Source organism: Pyrus communis, chromosome 17 (genome assembly GCF_041283825.1).
Source record: "Pyrus communis isolate YQ-2024b chromosome 17, ASM4128382v1, whole genome shotgun sequence".
NCBI lineage: Eukaryota > Viridiplantae > Streptophyta > Magnoliopsida > Rosales > Rosaceae > Pyrus > Pyrus communis.
In genome coordinates this window covers 5289784-5307608 of record NC_142581.1, presented here as the reverse complement: position 1 = coordinate 5307608, position 17825 = coordinate 5289784, and the positions used below count along the sequence as shown (strand labels likewise).

The 17825-nt window shown below is 35.7% G+C and overlaps 1 protein-coding gene and 1 pseudogene across 5 annotated transcripts; both read left to right on the top strand.

The window, feature by feature from the left end:
* The first annotated feature begins 5317 nt into the window (after positions 1-5317).
* Positions 5318-11996, top strand: LOC137708776 (uncharacterized). 4 transcript variants are annotated; one of them, XM_068447927.2, is made up of 9 exons: positions 5318-6426; positions 6510-6847; positions 6957-7013; positions 7180-7686; positions 7871-8020; positions 9469-9573; positions 9741-9788; positions 9913-10346; positions 11193-11996. In XM_068447927.2, the coding sequence occupies exons 2-9, from the start codon at positions 6517-6519 to the stop codon at positions 11814-11816; spliced, it is 2256 nt and encodes a 751-aa protein (XP_068304028.1). In that variant the 5' UTR covers positions 5318-6426; positions 6510-6516; the 3' UTR covers positions 11817-11996. The 4 variants fall into 4 exon arrangements, with proteins under 4 accessions (XP_068304028.1, XP_088545067.1, XP_068304029.1 ...); XM_088688941.1 differs by having other exon boundaries at positions 5350-6430; XM_068447928.2 differs by having other exon boundaries at positions 5366-6372.
* A 2133-nt stretch (positions 11997-14129) lies between these two features.
* Positions 14130-17825, top strand: LOC137707640 (KH domain-containing protein At4g18375-like; annotated as a pseudogene). The gene is made up of 5 exons (XR_015958475.1): positions 14130-15304; positions 15829-16240; positions 16404-16533; positions 17048-17161; positions 17255-17825. The product of XR_015958475.1 is annotated as a KH domain-containing protein At4g18375-like (transcript).

The window sequence follows — 17825 nt, the reverse complement described above, 5'->3', positions numbered from 1 at the left end:
TTTGTTTGGTTTTGTGATTGCCTGTACAAATTTTTATATAGTCTATAATTCTCATTTAATTCTTTAAAAATCTTCCATTTTAAATTGCTCAATTTGATTGTAGAACTCAAATTTCTATTTTTAAGGCGTAATAGATGATTAGGGTAGGAAATTTTAAATGGAAAATTCAAAACCAGTCGATCCAGCCATATTAGACTCGTATATGGAGCACCCAATAGTTTTTGAAGCTCGATTTCACTGTAGAGAAGATCAATTCAAGTTTGATTTTTTCCACTGCACAAAATAACATATTCATGCCCAGATTAAGCAATTGAACTTGGAGGCCATGTTAGTGTTTATATGTTGATTTGTAGTTAATTATGAGAAGAATTTGAAAGAAAATGGGATGATTTTCGATAAGACTTAATTAAAATTGACAATCAAGCAATCTGCAAAAATTGTTTACACATCAACTCTAGCAGCTTCCCAGAATCCAAAATACTTGAATTTAATTGCGTATCGGGTTCTCGGTTATTTATCAAGGAGATATTAATGACTTTAATGTGATAAGTGCTTCTTTCAGTTGCAATTAAAGGAAGTCATCTGACTAATCTATAAGCAAACGTGCAGGAGAATTACCAATTTACTAATTAGAAAGCTCATAACTGCAGACTCTTATTGCCCCTATTCAATATGTAGTGTCGTTGTTTTTCAATAGTAGGTAGGGGTTCTACGGGAAAAAGGGACGGGAAGCCTCAAACCTATCGGTGAGGAAGGTTACAAGAGTGCTTGATTTCCAATACGACACTAGCCCTCCTCAAGTGTTGTTAGACAGATTGACTTTGTTCCATTTTTTATTTCTTGCTTTTTTTTTTTTTTTTTTTTTTTCACATATGCTCGGTTGACATGAAATCTCGTTGAATAAATGGCAGATTGAACATGATAGCTAAAATTGTTCCTACAATGCTTAACTGTAAAAAATTTTGATGATTGGAGTTCTCGGGTAAAGACCTACTTGTTAGCTGAAGATCTTTGGGACATTGTCAAAGGCACCCATGAACCTCTTGAAGAACGTAAGGCTTGGAAGAAAGAGGATGTCAAGGCCTTATATCCCATCTAGAGTTCTTGCGGGGTTGAAACGTATAAATTTATAAAGGACAAAGCCACATCCAAAGAAGCATGTGATACTTTGTTTAAAATTTCGAAGCCAAGACAGAATCAACAATTACACGAAGTAGGCACGTACATACATTAAAAGTTGGAAAAAAGAAAAACTGATAAACATACGGCAGTGGTTGTACCTTGCAGCTTGGTGATCTATTTTAAAATTTGATGAGAAATATTTAGTAATTATTATGGATTATAGTATTTTCATTTGATTTGTTACATAATTAGGATGCACTGAAATGTAATGTATCAGATGCACAACAATTACTTTTTCACTACTATTTTACACACATATGCATTTGTATGAAGGAAAAGGAATAATACATTAAGAATTTAATGGTTAACATCTCTCATCTAAACATAATGATTTTCATTGTTAAATGAAGTCGGCCACTAGAGTTGGGAACTAAGTTAAAATACAATAAAGGGATGAATATTAACTTGCACGTATATCTATCCAACCAAAAGAGAGCTTACCAAGTAAATAGAGTTCGACAGTTGAGTGTACAACAGTACAAGTGCCGTCTTGCTCAGTTTGGAGATGGGGTTGTACAGTTGGATAACCAATCCAATTACACGACAATAAGAAAAATGTAATGCACGTGTAGGAGGATGTGTGGAAGTTTCAAACATGTATGAACAAATTAATACATAAAAATTTGATAAAAATATGTAAATTATCAATGTGTAAATATATATAGTAAGTACCAATCTTCACACTTCAATCTAACAGTCATAATTTTTTGAAATAAAATAAAATTAAAAAAAAAAAAAAAAAAGAGTCAAGAAAAATACTTTGAAAAACATATTTTTTTTCTGTAAATATTAAATTATATTCTTCACTCCTCACACCAAAACTCTATTAAAATAACTTCTTCTTTTTTTCTACGTTCCAATCTTATTCAAAATCTCAGCAATATTTCTGATAGATATGGACACATAGCCAAATCATGGTCACTGGAAATGTTATTAGAAATCAACGATGTGAATTATAAAAGTACATGAAATATGCATAACACAAAATAAAAAGTTGTTTTAACTCTCTAAACGAAGTTAAAATGCCAAAATCCATCTTCCAGTCGTGATGACATGATAAGTTTGATTTGTCTTGTCGTTCCTTTTTAGAAAGATATCATGATCTTGAAACAGAAACCGAAACCACCATTCATCATAAATAATATTATTTAGTGAAATAAAAATAAGAACTTATTTTATATTAATCTTTTTCGTTGAATAATTATTAAATTATTAAATCAAACATGAAAAGTAATAATAATTGTAAATAACAACAGCATACCATTCAAAATGGGTGCATGGAGAGTGGTTTTTGAGAGGCTATAGCAGTTCACTATTGAAAATTTGAAATGAATAATTACACCCCACCCCACCACCCAACCCACCCCCCACCCCCCCCCCCCCCCCCCCCCCCCCCCCCCCCAAAACAACAACCCCATTCCTAGACTCAAATATTTCAAAATTGGGAAAAATGCTCTAAGGGCTTCCTTTTTGGTTCCATTTATCTGAGCTGCGTATGCTTTGGTTTCGGGATCCTAGCTAGGGTGCGGGATTGAAGCTGAACACCGAACAAATTAAGGCTGCTTTGCCATTAGCTCGTTGAAAATACTTTACTAACTATGATCTATGTTCGTCATTTAATTACAATCTTCAATATGCAAAATTTAACTTAATTATGGATGAGAACAAGCACAAAGTTTGCTAGAGACGCCCTAATATTCATTTAAAAAGAAAATTATCACTCGGAAACTATGTGCACAGTAAACTCTGGCTTTCTGAAATGCTATATGAATTGAGAATCATGCTTGATACGGACTCTAGACACCACTCATTCCTTCAGACAGAAAGGATATGAATTGTGATTCGCAGATTTTGAGCGGCCATCGTTTTGTGGTGGTAAAAGAAGAAAGAAAAAGATGGAAAACGAAAAATAAGACACTCTTGACAGCTAAGAAAAGGACCGGCCTGCCTTTTGGGTGAATGCAGAATAATCATTGCAATGGCGGTCTCATTTATTTTTATTTTGGGATATGGTATACACACTTTTTTTTATTTCTCACATATCCTTTTAATTTTCAACTGTTAAATCGAATGTAAGTGAAAAAGATCAATGAATAGAAATTAAAAAAATATATGAGAACTAAAAATAAATGTGTGAACACATCCTTTTTATTTTTTAACCGACACCGAATCAATCAACCACATTGTCTGTGCCGTTGTTGGGTATGACGGTACCATTATTGAGTATGGCCCAGAAAAACTGTCTGATTACTGTTGTGCAGATTCTAGTAGTGGTGACTAGAGTGTGCGCCCAAAAGAACGGTCTCTGTTGTGGGCAATTCTCTTAGCGGGGACTAGACAGAATGTCCACAAAAACCGCGTCTGATGTGGACAGTTCAGGTATTGCGTAGTGGAGAAATTTTTAGGAGTGCCGGGTACATCAAAAAATTTTGGTGGGTACATCAAAAAATTTTGGTGGGTACATCAAAAAATTTTGGTGTACCCTCACTCATAATGGTGGACCCTACCCTCACTTATTTTTTAATAAATAAATAAAATCAAATTCTAATGAGTGAGGGTACATCAAAATTTTTTGGTGTACCCGGCACTCCTAAAAATTTTTCTGCGTAGTGGATGTGGATTGTCCTTTCATTTTCATACTCATCACATGTTTTCTGTAATATATGGTTACGGTTAAATTACGTCAATATTTTATATTAATTTTTTATAAAAATAATAAAACAAAAAGTAATAAGAATATAAAATGTTAACGTGATTTAACCATGACTATATAAAAAGAAGAGCATGAAAAAAGTATGGAAATGGAAGGGCTGACAATCCACCTCCATTGCGGAGTACATGGCAAAACTTTTACCTAAAAAATATCATCAAGTTCACGTGGGATATAATTTAGATTTGGAGTCGGGAGTCTCTCACTGGTCACTTGATGTCATGCACCTTATTATGCACTTAAGATGGTAAAATCGCGTTCAGTTTTTGACGTTTGAGGAGTGAGAGAAGCTTGTCACTTTCATTATTAATTTTTTTATTTAAATTTTAAGTGATATTCTACACTAATTGACAAATAAAAATTATATTTCTATTAGTTCTTAGTTGCTTAATTTCCTAAATTAAAGAGCATGGTTAGAATAAAAAATTTCTAGGAACTCCTAAGATAATTTTTAATATTTGTGTGTGTGTTTTTTCTAATAATGTATGCACTTCAATCTTAAAAAAAATCCAACTTCACTTTATACTTATGATTCTTCTTGCTTGCCATGTTTGCTGTCGTGGTTACAGACTTGCAGTCATATGTGGTTGTGGCGATGGTTGTGGTGTTGGTGGTAGCCATTATGGTGGTGGTGTTAATGTGAGGTATGGTAATTGGGGATGCTGAGGCAGCAATGGTCGTAGGGATGGCAACATCGATTGTTGTGGTTGTGGTTGTGATGTCGGTGGTAATGGCAGTAGTGATGTCAAGTGGTAGGTAATAGTGCTCACTTTATTTTCTATGAGAGAAAATGTGTGTGTAAAAGGATAAACGTCTTTTAAGTAACTAATAAAAGTATTACAGGAAGTGAAAATATTTATTAAATGAGCTATGCTCTACTTTTATGAAAGCAACAAGGCTGCTTACTTTACCAAATATTTTAGTGCTTAATTTTAAAGCAGTTTTTTGATGAAAAAAAGAAAATATAATACCAAATCATCTCCAAAGAACATGTTAAATTATAATTGATGGCTAATATGATAATTTGAAATCTTATGTTAAATTTTCTACTTATTACATTGAATTGTCAATTATTATATTTTTATTAAAATAAATCTTTAAATGATTGTAATTATTAAAAAAAAAATGTTGAAACAAATTTTTTATTGGTTGAAATGTTAACGGAAGGACCCACCATTAAAATTAATTAAAAGTAAATTTAACATTGATGTCAAATTTGACTCCTAAGAATATCTTCAAAGAAGATGTCAAATTTTAAACATAAATTTTGAATTTGACAACCTATGTGGCATTTTGACATTTTTCAAAGTTTTGCCCTTCCGCCCGATATGTTAAATTAAATTATTATTTTATTATATTATTTTCTTTTCATAATATATTTCAAAATTTTACATATATAGATAATTGATAATAAAAATTCATATTATTTAACAATGGAATACAAATACAAATAATTTAACAAAAGTACAAGAAGCCCCAATTTAACACTAACCCTAAAACACCTACACCAAAATATCTTCAAGAACTAGCAGTCGCTACCGCCACTGAGATTAGCACCACCACAGCAGCCACCTCAACACGTGTGGAAAGAGACTCGGAGAGACCAACGGACGAGGATGGGGGCGGAACGCAGCATTTTCATTTGGTAGGGAAATAAGTGGCGCGGAACTTAGCAAAGCAGAGGGGATATTAGAGTAAAGATATTGTAGGTGAACCAGTTGGTTCAAACAGGGGTTGGACACGCTAGGTGAAGAGGTGGGCAACGAAAAGAGGGATTGAGATGAGGATATCCAAACCCTTTTCACCCGAATCTCTCTCTCTCTCTGTCTCACATCAAAGTCTGCAATTCTTTTGAACTTCAAAGTTCCGAACCTCTTGTCTTCCACAAGCTCCAATCTCTCTCTCTCTCTCTCACATCAAAGTCTGCAATTCTTTTGAACTTCAAAGTTCCAAACCTCTTGTCTTCCACAAGCTCCAATGTCGCGGATTTCCATAACCCAATTCCACCGAGCTCAGATCTGGACGCCGGCGAGGGATTGAAATTGAAGTCACCGGAGAAGAGAGGGAATGGGAGTGGTCCGGAGTGAGAGTAGTTCGCCGGAGAAGAAACGGAGTGAGGGGTTGCTGGAGGAAGAAGGGTTGAGGAGGAAGACAGAGCGTTTGGTTAGGAGAATCAGAAGTGTTTGATTGAGTTTCACTTAACAGGTGGAATAATTTTATTGGGCCACACAATTGTTGAAGGCAAGTATTATCCCCGTCAATTATTGAAGACAAGAAGTGTATGGCTGAAACTAGCGATAGAACTCTCCCATTATTGAATTCACGCAGTTAACAACGACCAGGAAATTAATGGAGTATTAGGTGGCATAGTCTTCCGAGTCTCTTGTCCTTTTTCATCGCTCATTTGCTATACATCTATATATACATCAGAAGTGTGGTCACTCTAAGTGCACCGAATGGGAATTTACTTAAGCTCATTGGTAATAGCTGCAGCTTACTTATTTTTGAAGATTGCCACTACTCGATCGAGCAGAGTGAGTGAGTTATATTGTTTTGTTTCATTATTTTCTTAATTAATCGACCTAATATCACTTTGGATAATTGATTACATTTGCAGATTAAACATGGCAGTTACAGTTGTTTCAAGTGTAATTGCTAATCTTAAAGTTCTTAGTCATGATAATTATGAAGATTGGAGTTTCCACCTTAAAACCTACTTGTTGGCTGAAGATCTTTGGGAGGTTGTGGAAGAGACCTTTGAACCTCCTAGACAAGAAGATGGTGAAGCGGAATTTATGGTTTGGAGGAAGAATAATGCCAAGGTTTTACATGCAATCCATACTTGTTGCGGGGATGATACTCATTTTATTATCCGGGGCATTAGCTCGGCCAGAATCGCCTGGGATACTTTGGCTGAAAAGTTGAAGCCGGCCGATCAAGCCTTGGAAAATACAGGTATGTGTACGCACGTACTACATGTCTCCTTTCCAAGTAAATTCCAATATTATAACTATTAAGTTTAGTTTTCTTCTTCTAATAAAGTCACCGTGCGTGATCGATGCAGAGGATGTGCCTTTGATGGCACATGAAGAGCTGAATACCGGTCTGACGCGGAATGAGGGTACGTACGTAGTAATATTAGGTGATATCTACTGCAGCATGTATGAATCTCTATTGTTTCGTTTAATTTTATTTGATTCAGTTCTCTTTTATTTCAACATTATGTATAATTTTTCCCCAAATTCTTGACGTTTAGTTAACAAACAATAAATAATATTACTTGACAGAGTATTATAAAGCTAACGGCGACTTCAACGAGTTCCCCCACCATCAACCCTTGATTGATGCTGTTGCAAAAGGTGACTGGAGTTCTGCAAAGAAGTATCTTACTATGCATCCCGACGCAATCAGAGAAAGAGGTTCACTATCAGGCTTGACAGCTCTTCACATGGCAGTTTCAATGGAAAACGAATATATGGCGAAAGAAGTAGTAGAGTGGATGACAGAGGAAGACTTGGAAATAGAAGACGCTAATGGTGTCACAGCTATAGCTTTAGCTACGCTCATAGGACCCGAAGTGGCTAGATGCATAATCGAGAAGAACAAGAGATTACTCTGCATACCCTGCAATCTCCAGAATATGATCCCACTGATCATGGCTTGTCATGGCGGCCACTGGGGATTGGCTCGCTATCTATATTCAGTTACTCCATTGGAAACTTTGACGTCGACCCAAGATAACTGTCGGACTGGTGCTGATCTTATTTCCCACTGTTTTAGCTCCAAAGAACTGGGTACATAAATGTTTTAGATACAATATTCGCACACATTTTCTGACACACTCTAACTAAGGTGGACTGTTTCATTATTTATAGAACTCACCTGTACTTGAGAATGTGTTTAAATAGCATGTTCCCTAACAAATATTGATTACTTACTTTTTTCATGTATATAATTCTTCTTTTTACCCTATTGTAGATATTGCATTGGATTTAATTCAGCGTTGTCCAAACTTGGCCTTTGCCACAAACTCTACTGGGAAAACACTTTTACAGGAATTGGCTTGTATGCCCTCTCTCTTTTTAAGTGGAACACGTCTCAGATTCTGGCAACAATGGATCTATAACAGTTAGTAACTACATTCTTTATTCTATGATGAATTTTATACTTTATTAATTTCTCTGTCCCTCTAGTTGGGTGGGCGTTGGTCGGTTTTTCAATAAGATATTTCCTAAATGTTATACATAGAAGGAGACGTGCACACGATTCCTGCAATCTGATTTATCTCAAAACCTGATATTATATATATATATATATATATATATATATATATATATTATTAAAACAATAAAATGCATTCTATGTCTGGATGGAGATTTCTAAGTCAAAAAGTGTTTGAGAAAGACTAAAATTAATTAGAGAATTCTAAATAGAGTTTGTGATAAACCAGTTTCCTTGTATGACTTGGCTATTTATAGTGGAAGAGATCCATAAATTGTCTACCAGTAGGCCGTAGTGGGCTTAGTCAAGTCAATGAGTCTCCCTTCCCGCTTAGATACATGTAGGTTATGAAGCCCAATGGTCACTGTCCTCAACATCACCCAATTTGTATTGTCCATGTGTTTGATTCAAAAGTTAATCATACGTAAGGGGCTGTGTGATGATGTGAAGGTAAAAAGTCTCACATTGATAAAAAGAGAAACCTTGCAATGACTTATAACGGGTTGGGTTACTCCTTATATTGTCAATTAATTTTATGATTGAACCTCAATTTTATATAGGGTTGAGGTGCACGGGGTCGACAACCATGTCCCTCGAAGAAAAACAAAATGTTTGCTAGCTTGCTTAGCGAGAATCAGGGGTTAGGGCCTGATAGTTGTGGGCATATGCCGGTCCTTAGAGGGTTGGTCTGCTTAGCCCACTTAGAGTGGAGATGGTGGTTTCTCACGATATCGGAGGTAGTTCCGTCAAATTCAGCTTATATTTCACTTGACACGCTATGATTGGGCATGATTAATTTGTATGCACACTATGTTTTTCTTCACTAGTGTAAGTCAAGAAATAGTAACAATACCCCAAAACCTAAATGGCTCTTATGTTTGTCTTCACCGGTAAGTGCCTTGCATACAAATAGACAAATAAGACAAACATGTATTTGATGTACTCATATACAAACATGTTTCAAGTTCGAGTTCACAGATCCCTCAATTGTTTCACAAGTTTTTTTTAACGTGAGATGCGATGAGTTCTATAGCGGCACAGCTTCAATATGTGGTGTTTAAGGTTACGAGTTAAATTAGAATTTTGGTTTTGGGTCTTGCTCAAATATTATAGTGCAAGTTATTTTCCCTCTTGAGTTTATTTTTTAGTATCTAAAAGTAAGTGTTAAAAAATTTAATGTGTACTTCTATCGTCATCAGTGTCCATTAATCATTTATTTTGGGTATGCACCTTAACTTCTCTTTTCACAGACATAAATATTTATACAGTAAAAGAAAAGGTTTAATGTGTCCAGACCCTAGACTAAAAAAAAGTTCTATATATTGACTAGAGGCATGTGTTTATTTTTTTGATAGGTATACACATACGACATGCTTCTGGGATCCGTGATGTTCGTATAGATGTTCAAAAACAAGCCAATGACCCGGTTAATGATCAAAGGGATCTCATAATTCGCTCAGGTATGTAATATCCATGTAAGATGGAACTATGCATTTTTTTTCCCAGTACCCTATATAGTAAAACGAGAGTTATGTCCTCAGGCGCATCTTTTACTTTGTTATAGATCATACCTAATTAACAAATTCTTTGAATAGCTAATGCAAAACATTTTGTATTTGCGATGTAGTTATGGCTTTACTGCGAGGGCTCGTCTCAACTGTCCGTAAACTTTTCGGTAATGCTTCTTGTCAATCTTTTCATTCAAGTTTTACTCTAACATTTATCCAGTCATCGCTTAGAACTTCTTTTGGTCGTACTTTTGAAACTTAATGATTAATTATTTTTCTATGCCAACCTAGGAATCGATCACATGTACAAAATGAAACAGATCCATGTTCAATCCCTTGAAGTTTTACAAGGCATGTGCAAAATGATAGAAGGTGTAAGCCTTAAACAAATGCAAGGAAGTTCCGTACAAACAGCACTCTTCAAAGCTGTTGAACACGGGAATGATGAGTTTCTTCGTCAGCTGTTTACAGCAAATATCCTAGCCTTAGGGATATATGATGAAAATGCAAAGGGCATGTTTCAGTTTTCCATTGAATGCCGTCAAGAAAAAGTCTATAACTTTTTCCATGAATTTATCCGAATCATGAATGTTCGTACTGAATCCAGAGTAGATAAGTTCAACAATACTTTACTGCATTCAGCAGCGAGGTTATCCCCACCTGCACAGCTTAAACATATCCAATGTGCAGCACTGCAGATGCAAAGAGAATTACAATGGTTTAAGGTTAGAATCTCTCTCTCTCTCTCTCTCTCCCTCCCTCTCTCTCTCTCTCTCTCTCTCTCTATATATATATATATTTATTATTTTTTTTTTTTCTCATCGATAGCGAGTTTAAGATCTAATTATGACTGACTTAGTATAAATGTGAACCCACCACTACCAAAACCTATATAACCACCACCAACACCAATACCTTTATATATATATATATGAGTATTACAAACTTAAGTGACTGCTAAAATGTGGCCTCATTCAAACCGATATGGGAGTATTCTATTTAAAGACCACCTCTCTTCTTAGGGCGTGAATTAAAAGGAACATAGCTTAGTACAAAATGGAGATAATTTCTATTTATAATTGGCCGAAATTGGAACCAAAATTTTATAAACAATATTACAATTTTAAGCTAGACTAAATGGATGAGGGTTTAGATTTAAGACATAGTGAGTTAAAGAAAAATGAGTTTATCTCCAAAGCAATCCACAAGGTCTGTAAATTAATAGGTTTTACTGTATAAAGTTCTAGCCACGTGGTCAATCGGTATATTACTTGATTATTTGGAAACTATACCAAATAAAACTTGATTATTTGTGACAGCAATTTGCAATCTCAAATAGGAAACAACCAAATTAAAAATGAAATCACAAAAATGAAATTTTGATTACTGTTACGAACTCAGAATGTTAGGTTATTTGGGATTAGATTTGAGCATATACATTCAAGGTCAAAGGGCATACATCAAGGATTTGTAAGAGTACAAAAGTATTAATTACTTGGGGTTAGATTTGAGTGCCTTTGAAGAAAATAAATTAAAGAAAATTTAAGTTTCTTCTATTCACTGAAATGCAGGAGGTGGAGAAACTTGTACCTTCCAAGTTTCTTGAAGTTGTTAACCATCCAGATGGCATGACCGCCCGCGATCTATTTACTAAGAACCACAAGGAATTGGCAAACGAAGGTGAAAGATCAATGAAAGCAACTGCAACTTCTTGTACGGTTGTAGCTGCTCTTATTGTTACAATCATGTTTATTGCAGTATTTTCAGTTCCTGGTGGGAGCAAAGCAGGCTTTCCCATCTTCCTAAATAAAAGGATATTTATGGTTTTTATAGTTGCGGATGTCTTTTCACTTTTTTCTTCCACAACTTCAGTCGTGACATTTTTAGGAATTCTTAACTCGCGTTATGCTGAAGATGATTTTCTTAAATCATTGCCAACAAAGATGATGATAGGCCTTTTCACCCTCTTCTCCTCTATCGTTACCATGATGATCGCGTTTTCTTCAACCCTTTTTCTTATGCTGGAAGCAAAAAAGTGGATAGTGTATCCGATGATTTTACTTGCTAGTGTTCCGGTTGTCTCCTTTGTATGGATGCAATTTTCTCTTCTTGTTGAGATCTTCATTTCTACTTACGGAGGTGGAATATTTTTGATCAACAAAAAAAGCAAACCTTGGTCTTTCAGTTCGTCTTAAACTGTACTCATTTTGCGTTGATATTTGCTTCTGTCTCTTTTGAGGAAGTTTTTAGGATTTGTATAATGAATAATGATAAAAAGGATTTTTGCACTCTTTATGTTTTTGGGCCTAAAGCATGTATAATGTATGTGTTCCGGATTCTGTCACTTTTGAGTAAATCATACTTTTAGAATCTCATTTATAGCTTGATTTCTTATTATTTTAAATAGATTGAACTTTGCATATTTGAGCATCAACTAAACTACTTTGATCCTCCTTCCAAATTTAAACCATTTTACATTCATCCTCATCAATCATTGGGAAAATTCTACATAAGTGTGATTGTACCTGTAGTATTATACCTAGACTAATCCATTGCCTCTAAATATGTAATATACCTAAACTAATGCACTTAATAAGAAAATACTGTACCTACACTAAGTACCTAGACTAATATACAATGCATGACTTTGCCATATGAATGAAAAAAAATAAAAATAATTGATAACACTTGAAGCACAATTGATGTTTTGACATTTTTATGACGTTAATTGCTTTATCCTTGTTTGGCAAGCTAAATCGGATAAATGGTCCCCGTAATGATATAGTATTCGGAAAATATCCCCTGTAGTAAACAAATTAAGAAATAAACCCTTGTGGTGAGGACGGTTAGAAATTGAATCCTAAGTTAAAATTTATGTTAAGTATCGTTAATATGCTGCCAGTGAGTCTCACATGCAAGGTTAAATTAATCACCTTTCATTTGTTAACCCATTCCACGTCTTTCTCTTTCACATTGGCAAAACGGAGAACTCTCATTTCGCCTCCTCAGATAACCCACATCTCAACTTTCACAGATTTGCAGGCGTGTAGAACGATTTTGACTGCAAATTTTGTCTCTCTGATGCTTTCTTCTGTTTATATTTCTTTGATTTATTTTTGGGCAAGAGAAATTTGAGTTCAAAACCCAAACATAATTCGGTGGGGATTCTTCCAACTGAACTCATTAGAACCCAAAACAAAGAAACAATAAAAACCCAATTAATTAAATGACTCAAACAATTCAAGTTGGAAGAAAAACAAACAAAGCCAAATTACATGAAATTGGTTCTGGATGAATCGGTGAGCTAAAATGGGAAGGAAGGCCTATTGTTTTTAATCCGGGGCTCAATTCCAAGTAGTCTCTATCACCAGGGTTCAATTCTCACTTTTTTTCACTATATGGGCTATCTTTTGAATACTCTATTGTCATAGAAACCTTGCATCTGATTAAGCCTTGTTTTATGAAAAGAAAATACGATAAGGACATTGTTGACAAAATCCTTGGCAGAATTTTAGGGATGAATTGGATGATTGAATGGTGCAATGGGCATCTATATTCATAAACTGTTTCCATCAAAGTATCTGCTTGCAAAGGTCGTGACTGAAAAACACTCAGACGTTGCATTGTTTCATGTAGGAACGATGAAAAATACCAAACTAGTTAAGTGCTAAATGCTCTTGGGCCTTTCTTGAACGAGAAGAAATCTAGTTTGGTGTTGTCTTTGTAGGAATAATAAGCTAACTTGTAGAAGTCGATGAAGAAATAATTGATGGGCTAACACCACAGTTTACTCCTATTTGAATGGACTGTCACTAAATTTTATCCTTTATTTTAAAGTTTCAAACAATGAAATCTTTAGTTATCCCTCAAGGATCAACTCCATCGGATGTTGGAATTAACACCCTTAAAGGGAGAAATTTTTTCATCTATCCGGAATACAAGTTAATACATTATGAATACTAGATAAATATACATTTTTCGCATCTCTCTCCTTATATTATAACATGTGATGTACCGATTTATATTCTGAGTATACTACAAAATCTAAACCCACGAAGCGTCTTCCAATACTTCTGGATTTTTTTTTAAAATTGGTCATGCACAAGACCTCTTGTGACATGTCCAATTTGAAACGGGTCGAAGTTAAGTTAGGCCTTTCCTAAAAAGTCGAAATGGGTCGAAGCCCACCTCGTTTTCCACCGAAAACAAAGGAAGTTTTAACGAAAAACCCACGGTATTGTTCACTTTAATGAAAAACCACATTTTACACTAAAAAGTTAAACCTGGTACTATTCACTTTATTCTTTATTTTGTCCCTATCGTTAAAACTCAAAGTTTTCAAGTTCTTTTCATTAGTTTTCCTAAAAAAAAAATACAGGCAAAACTCTGCAAGTCCAAGACTCCATGCTCCACCTTGTTAACCACACTCCCTTTACGTCTGATTCTCTCTCTCTCTCTCTCTCTCTCTCTCTCTCGCTCGTGCGCTTTGGTACGTAAAAAGGTAAAAACTTTTCATTAACTTCCCCACAAACCATAATCTTACAGTTTTACTGACTGGCCTGTGCTATGTTCTTCTCATTTCTCCGATCACCCTCCATCTAATTCATTGTTTCCTGTCGTTAATTAACTAAAGATTCCAACTTTTGTCTTGCATTATTGTTTTGGTTAGTTCCCAGAAAAGAAAACGCTTGAATTTGATATTGTATGAGCTTGGTTATCCCATAAGGTGTGTCCTTTTTGCTTCCAGTTTTGTATTTGAGCTGAATATGTTTGGTTTTTGGAACCCTAGGGCGATGGCCCGAAGCCTAACGCTCACGAATTACGGCTGCTGGCTCGTTGGAAATACTTTACTAGGTCAAGGTACGTTTTTTAACTACAAGCTTTACAATGTATAATTGAACTTTTGTATTGGCAGTCCCTGAATTCAACAGCTTTTGCTTAATTTAGTGTTCCGTTCGAAATTGGAAATGATGAGCCCAGTTTCATTGCTTGAGAAAATTAGTATGGCATTTGGCTCTTTCGCAGTAATGGCAACTTTTGTTATTGTTTTGTTTAATCCAGGTATTAAGGTTTGCTTAAAATTTAGTCCGCTTCAGTTATTAGTTTTTAGTATTGACGGGTATGATGGATGGGAACAATCGAAACTTTTTCAAGAAACGCCCTAATATAGTTTAAAGGACGAGGGGGTTACAACAACTATAAGAAAGGAAAGTGGAATGATTCAAGCCGTAAGCAACCTTCAGAGGATTATCAGTTGCTCAACACTGTGTATCGTATTCTCTGCCCTTGTAAAAAGGTCTGTGGTGGTATTGGGAAGGGTGGCAACATAGTCAAAGCCCTTAGAGGAGATCCCCGGCAAAGATTATTTCTGATTCTGTTGTTGGCTCAGATGAGAGAGTAATTATTATCTATAGCTCTCCAACAAAAATTTCAAGCAAACAAAATAACCATGAAAATTTAGCAGAGGGAAATGAAATGGAGCCGCATTGTGCTGCCCAGGATGCTCTGTTGAAAGTTCATGACAGGATTGTAGAGGAAGATCGTTTTGGTGGAGTTACATTTGATGATGACAACGAGAACAGTGTTGTCACCACAAGACTTCTAGTTCCAAACAATATGGTAGGTTGTCCTTCCAGCAGATCAGCTTCCAACTTGTGTTATGGATACTGATGAATTGGTGCTGGTACTCTTTCTATTTTTGTGCGCCTTGCATGTTCTCTAACATAGGAAATAATGTTCCAAAAGAAGATTTTATATGATGTAGATGGGATTAGACTTTTGATTGAGCTAATAGAGCAAATCTTATGACGTCGTATGAGATCATCTGTTGATTCAAGTGAAATTTTTTTCAAACTTATATTTGTGTTAGAAATGATTTTTGTTGTTTTTAATTTAATATGCGTTCCCAGCTGTGTATGTTATTATTGGGAAATTTATTGGTGCTCAAAATATAGACCCTAAATATGTCTATGTATACAAATGAAGGTCCAGTGGTCCACGTATGCAATCACTGTGTGCCAGCGAAGTCTGCTGCTGGAATCTTGTGGGTGTATTGAGATTTTTCTTGTCTTCTTTTTACATTTGTAAAAGCATATGATTTTGTAGCTTGGTCACTTTCAATCTCCAAACATGCTTATATGACTCACATGAAAAATTCTTTGTTATTTGTTTTTTGGTGCATATATTAACTTTCAACATAAGTGAGAGATATCTGCAAAACCAAATGTGACAAAGAGGGCACTTTATGAAGTGTCTAATCTACCGCATCAGAATCCTAGGAAGGACAAGCCTCCTTCAGGCTTTCCTATGCCTTTCCTTTCACCTAGAAATCCAATGTTGTCTAATCGGGCTCCTTCCCACACTATGTCGCCAATGCCATGGACAGGAGGATATGAAAACCGTTCTGGATTTGTCCGGGGTGGTTTTAATGGTTTTCCTCCTGGACATGGGGGTGCAGCTCTAGCTCTAGCTGAGTTTTCATGAAAATTATGTGTTCAGCTGGGAAATTTGGTGGGTTATTGGCAAGGGCGGTTTACAACTGGAAACAGGAGCCAGTATTCATGCTCAGGATGCATCAAAGGATTCAGAAGAAAGTGTCATTCACGTCTCTGGTTTTGAGGTATGCTATTTTGTGATACACAGCCATTTCCTGTCTTTAACTTCTTTTCATATTGGCTTAGAAGTGTTATTGGCATGGACAACGTACCATGCACCAACTGTTTGCTGGTGCCTGTGGATCAAGAATATGCTAGCAGTGGATCAGCTTGCTCATTCTTTTTCAGGCTTTGTGGAATCCCAGATCACAAACCATTGAGACAATTGTTGAGCTTCAGAACAGCATAAGTGAAATCTCCGATAAAGGCATAATCACTACTAGGCTTCTTGTACTTGGATGCCTCCTTGGACAAGGAGGTAAGTTATAAATGAGACGAGAAGGAGAACCCAGGCTAATATTCGTGTTTACTCGAAGGATGATAGGCCAACTTTTTGGCTTATCTTGGTTTGAGTATTGATTTGATTGCCTTCGTTTTGCAGTTAGTTTTTAGTTGATTTTTTTCATGAGATTGACAACTTTTTTTTCTTTTATACTTATATATTTTATGTAGAGTTATTGTAAACTGAAAGGTCACAAATTACTCAAGAGTTTAAATAATAAACTGCCTTGAAGTTGTTAATCATGTCTTAAATAGTGTAACAAGGTTTCCCAGGAGAACCAGTAGTAGAATTGAACTTTCTAGATATGTGAACACCATGAGCATCACTGTCGATATTTTTTATGAGGAATATTTTGTATGTATTATGGATTAATAAAGCATTCTGATTAGTAGCTGAACTTCTCACACACATAGGCATTTGTAAGAAAGGAAAAGAAAAGACAAATTAAGAATTGATGGTAATATCTGAACATCAAGATTTCCATTTTCAGATGAGAGGTCACTTCTTCAAGCGTATCCAGCCCCGATTGATCATGATGATGGGCCAACCCCGATTGATCGTGAAGCTAGGCCATAGCTCGCAATGGAAGAAGGGCTCAATGCAGGTAGTATAAATATATACCTTGATCCCTCATAAATTAAGATATTGCAGGGGAAAGTTAGCAGTTAACAAAGTTAAAATAAAATATGGCATGCAGGACATGAGAGCAATGCAAACGATATCCATGCAACTTTCGTCAAATATGCGAAGTCTAATGATTGGGATAAAGCGATCCAGTTTCTTCACGACCATCCCCAGGTAGGAAGTGAAAGAATTTCAAGTGGCGGTACAGCTCTTCACTACGCAGTCCGGCCGCTTAACAACTGCAGCGTGCGCAATATAGAACAGTTGGTGGAGTTAATGGCAAAGGAAGACTTGGAAATTCAAGACACATTCGGTTCCACAGCTCTGTATCTTTTAATAACATTTCGTCAAAACACTGCACGTTAATTGGGGAAGATTGCCTTGGCAGGTCAACTGGCTCTGCACCACTCCGGCTGATACGGAAAAGCTAGTTGTTTGTGATACAACGAAGGTGGTAAAGGTCTATTCTGTTGCATAGATTAAAGCTGCACAATCCATGACTGGCAAACTCGTTCCTGGATATATATCTGAAAACTTGTTCACTGTTTTGCATATTTTGCCTTGAAAGATGCAATCGTGAAAATGAGTTCATTGTCACGGTGACGTAAAATGCTTAATATAAGAATATGGAGAAGATTTTACAA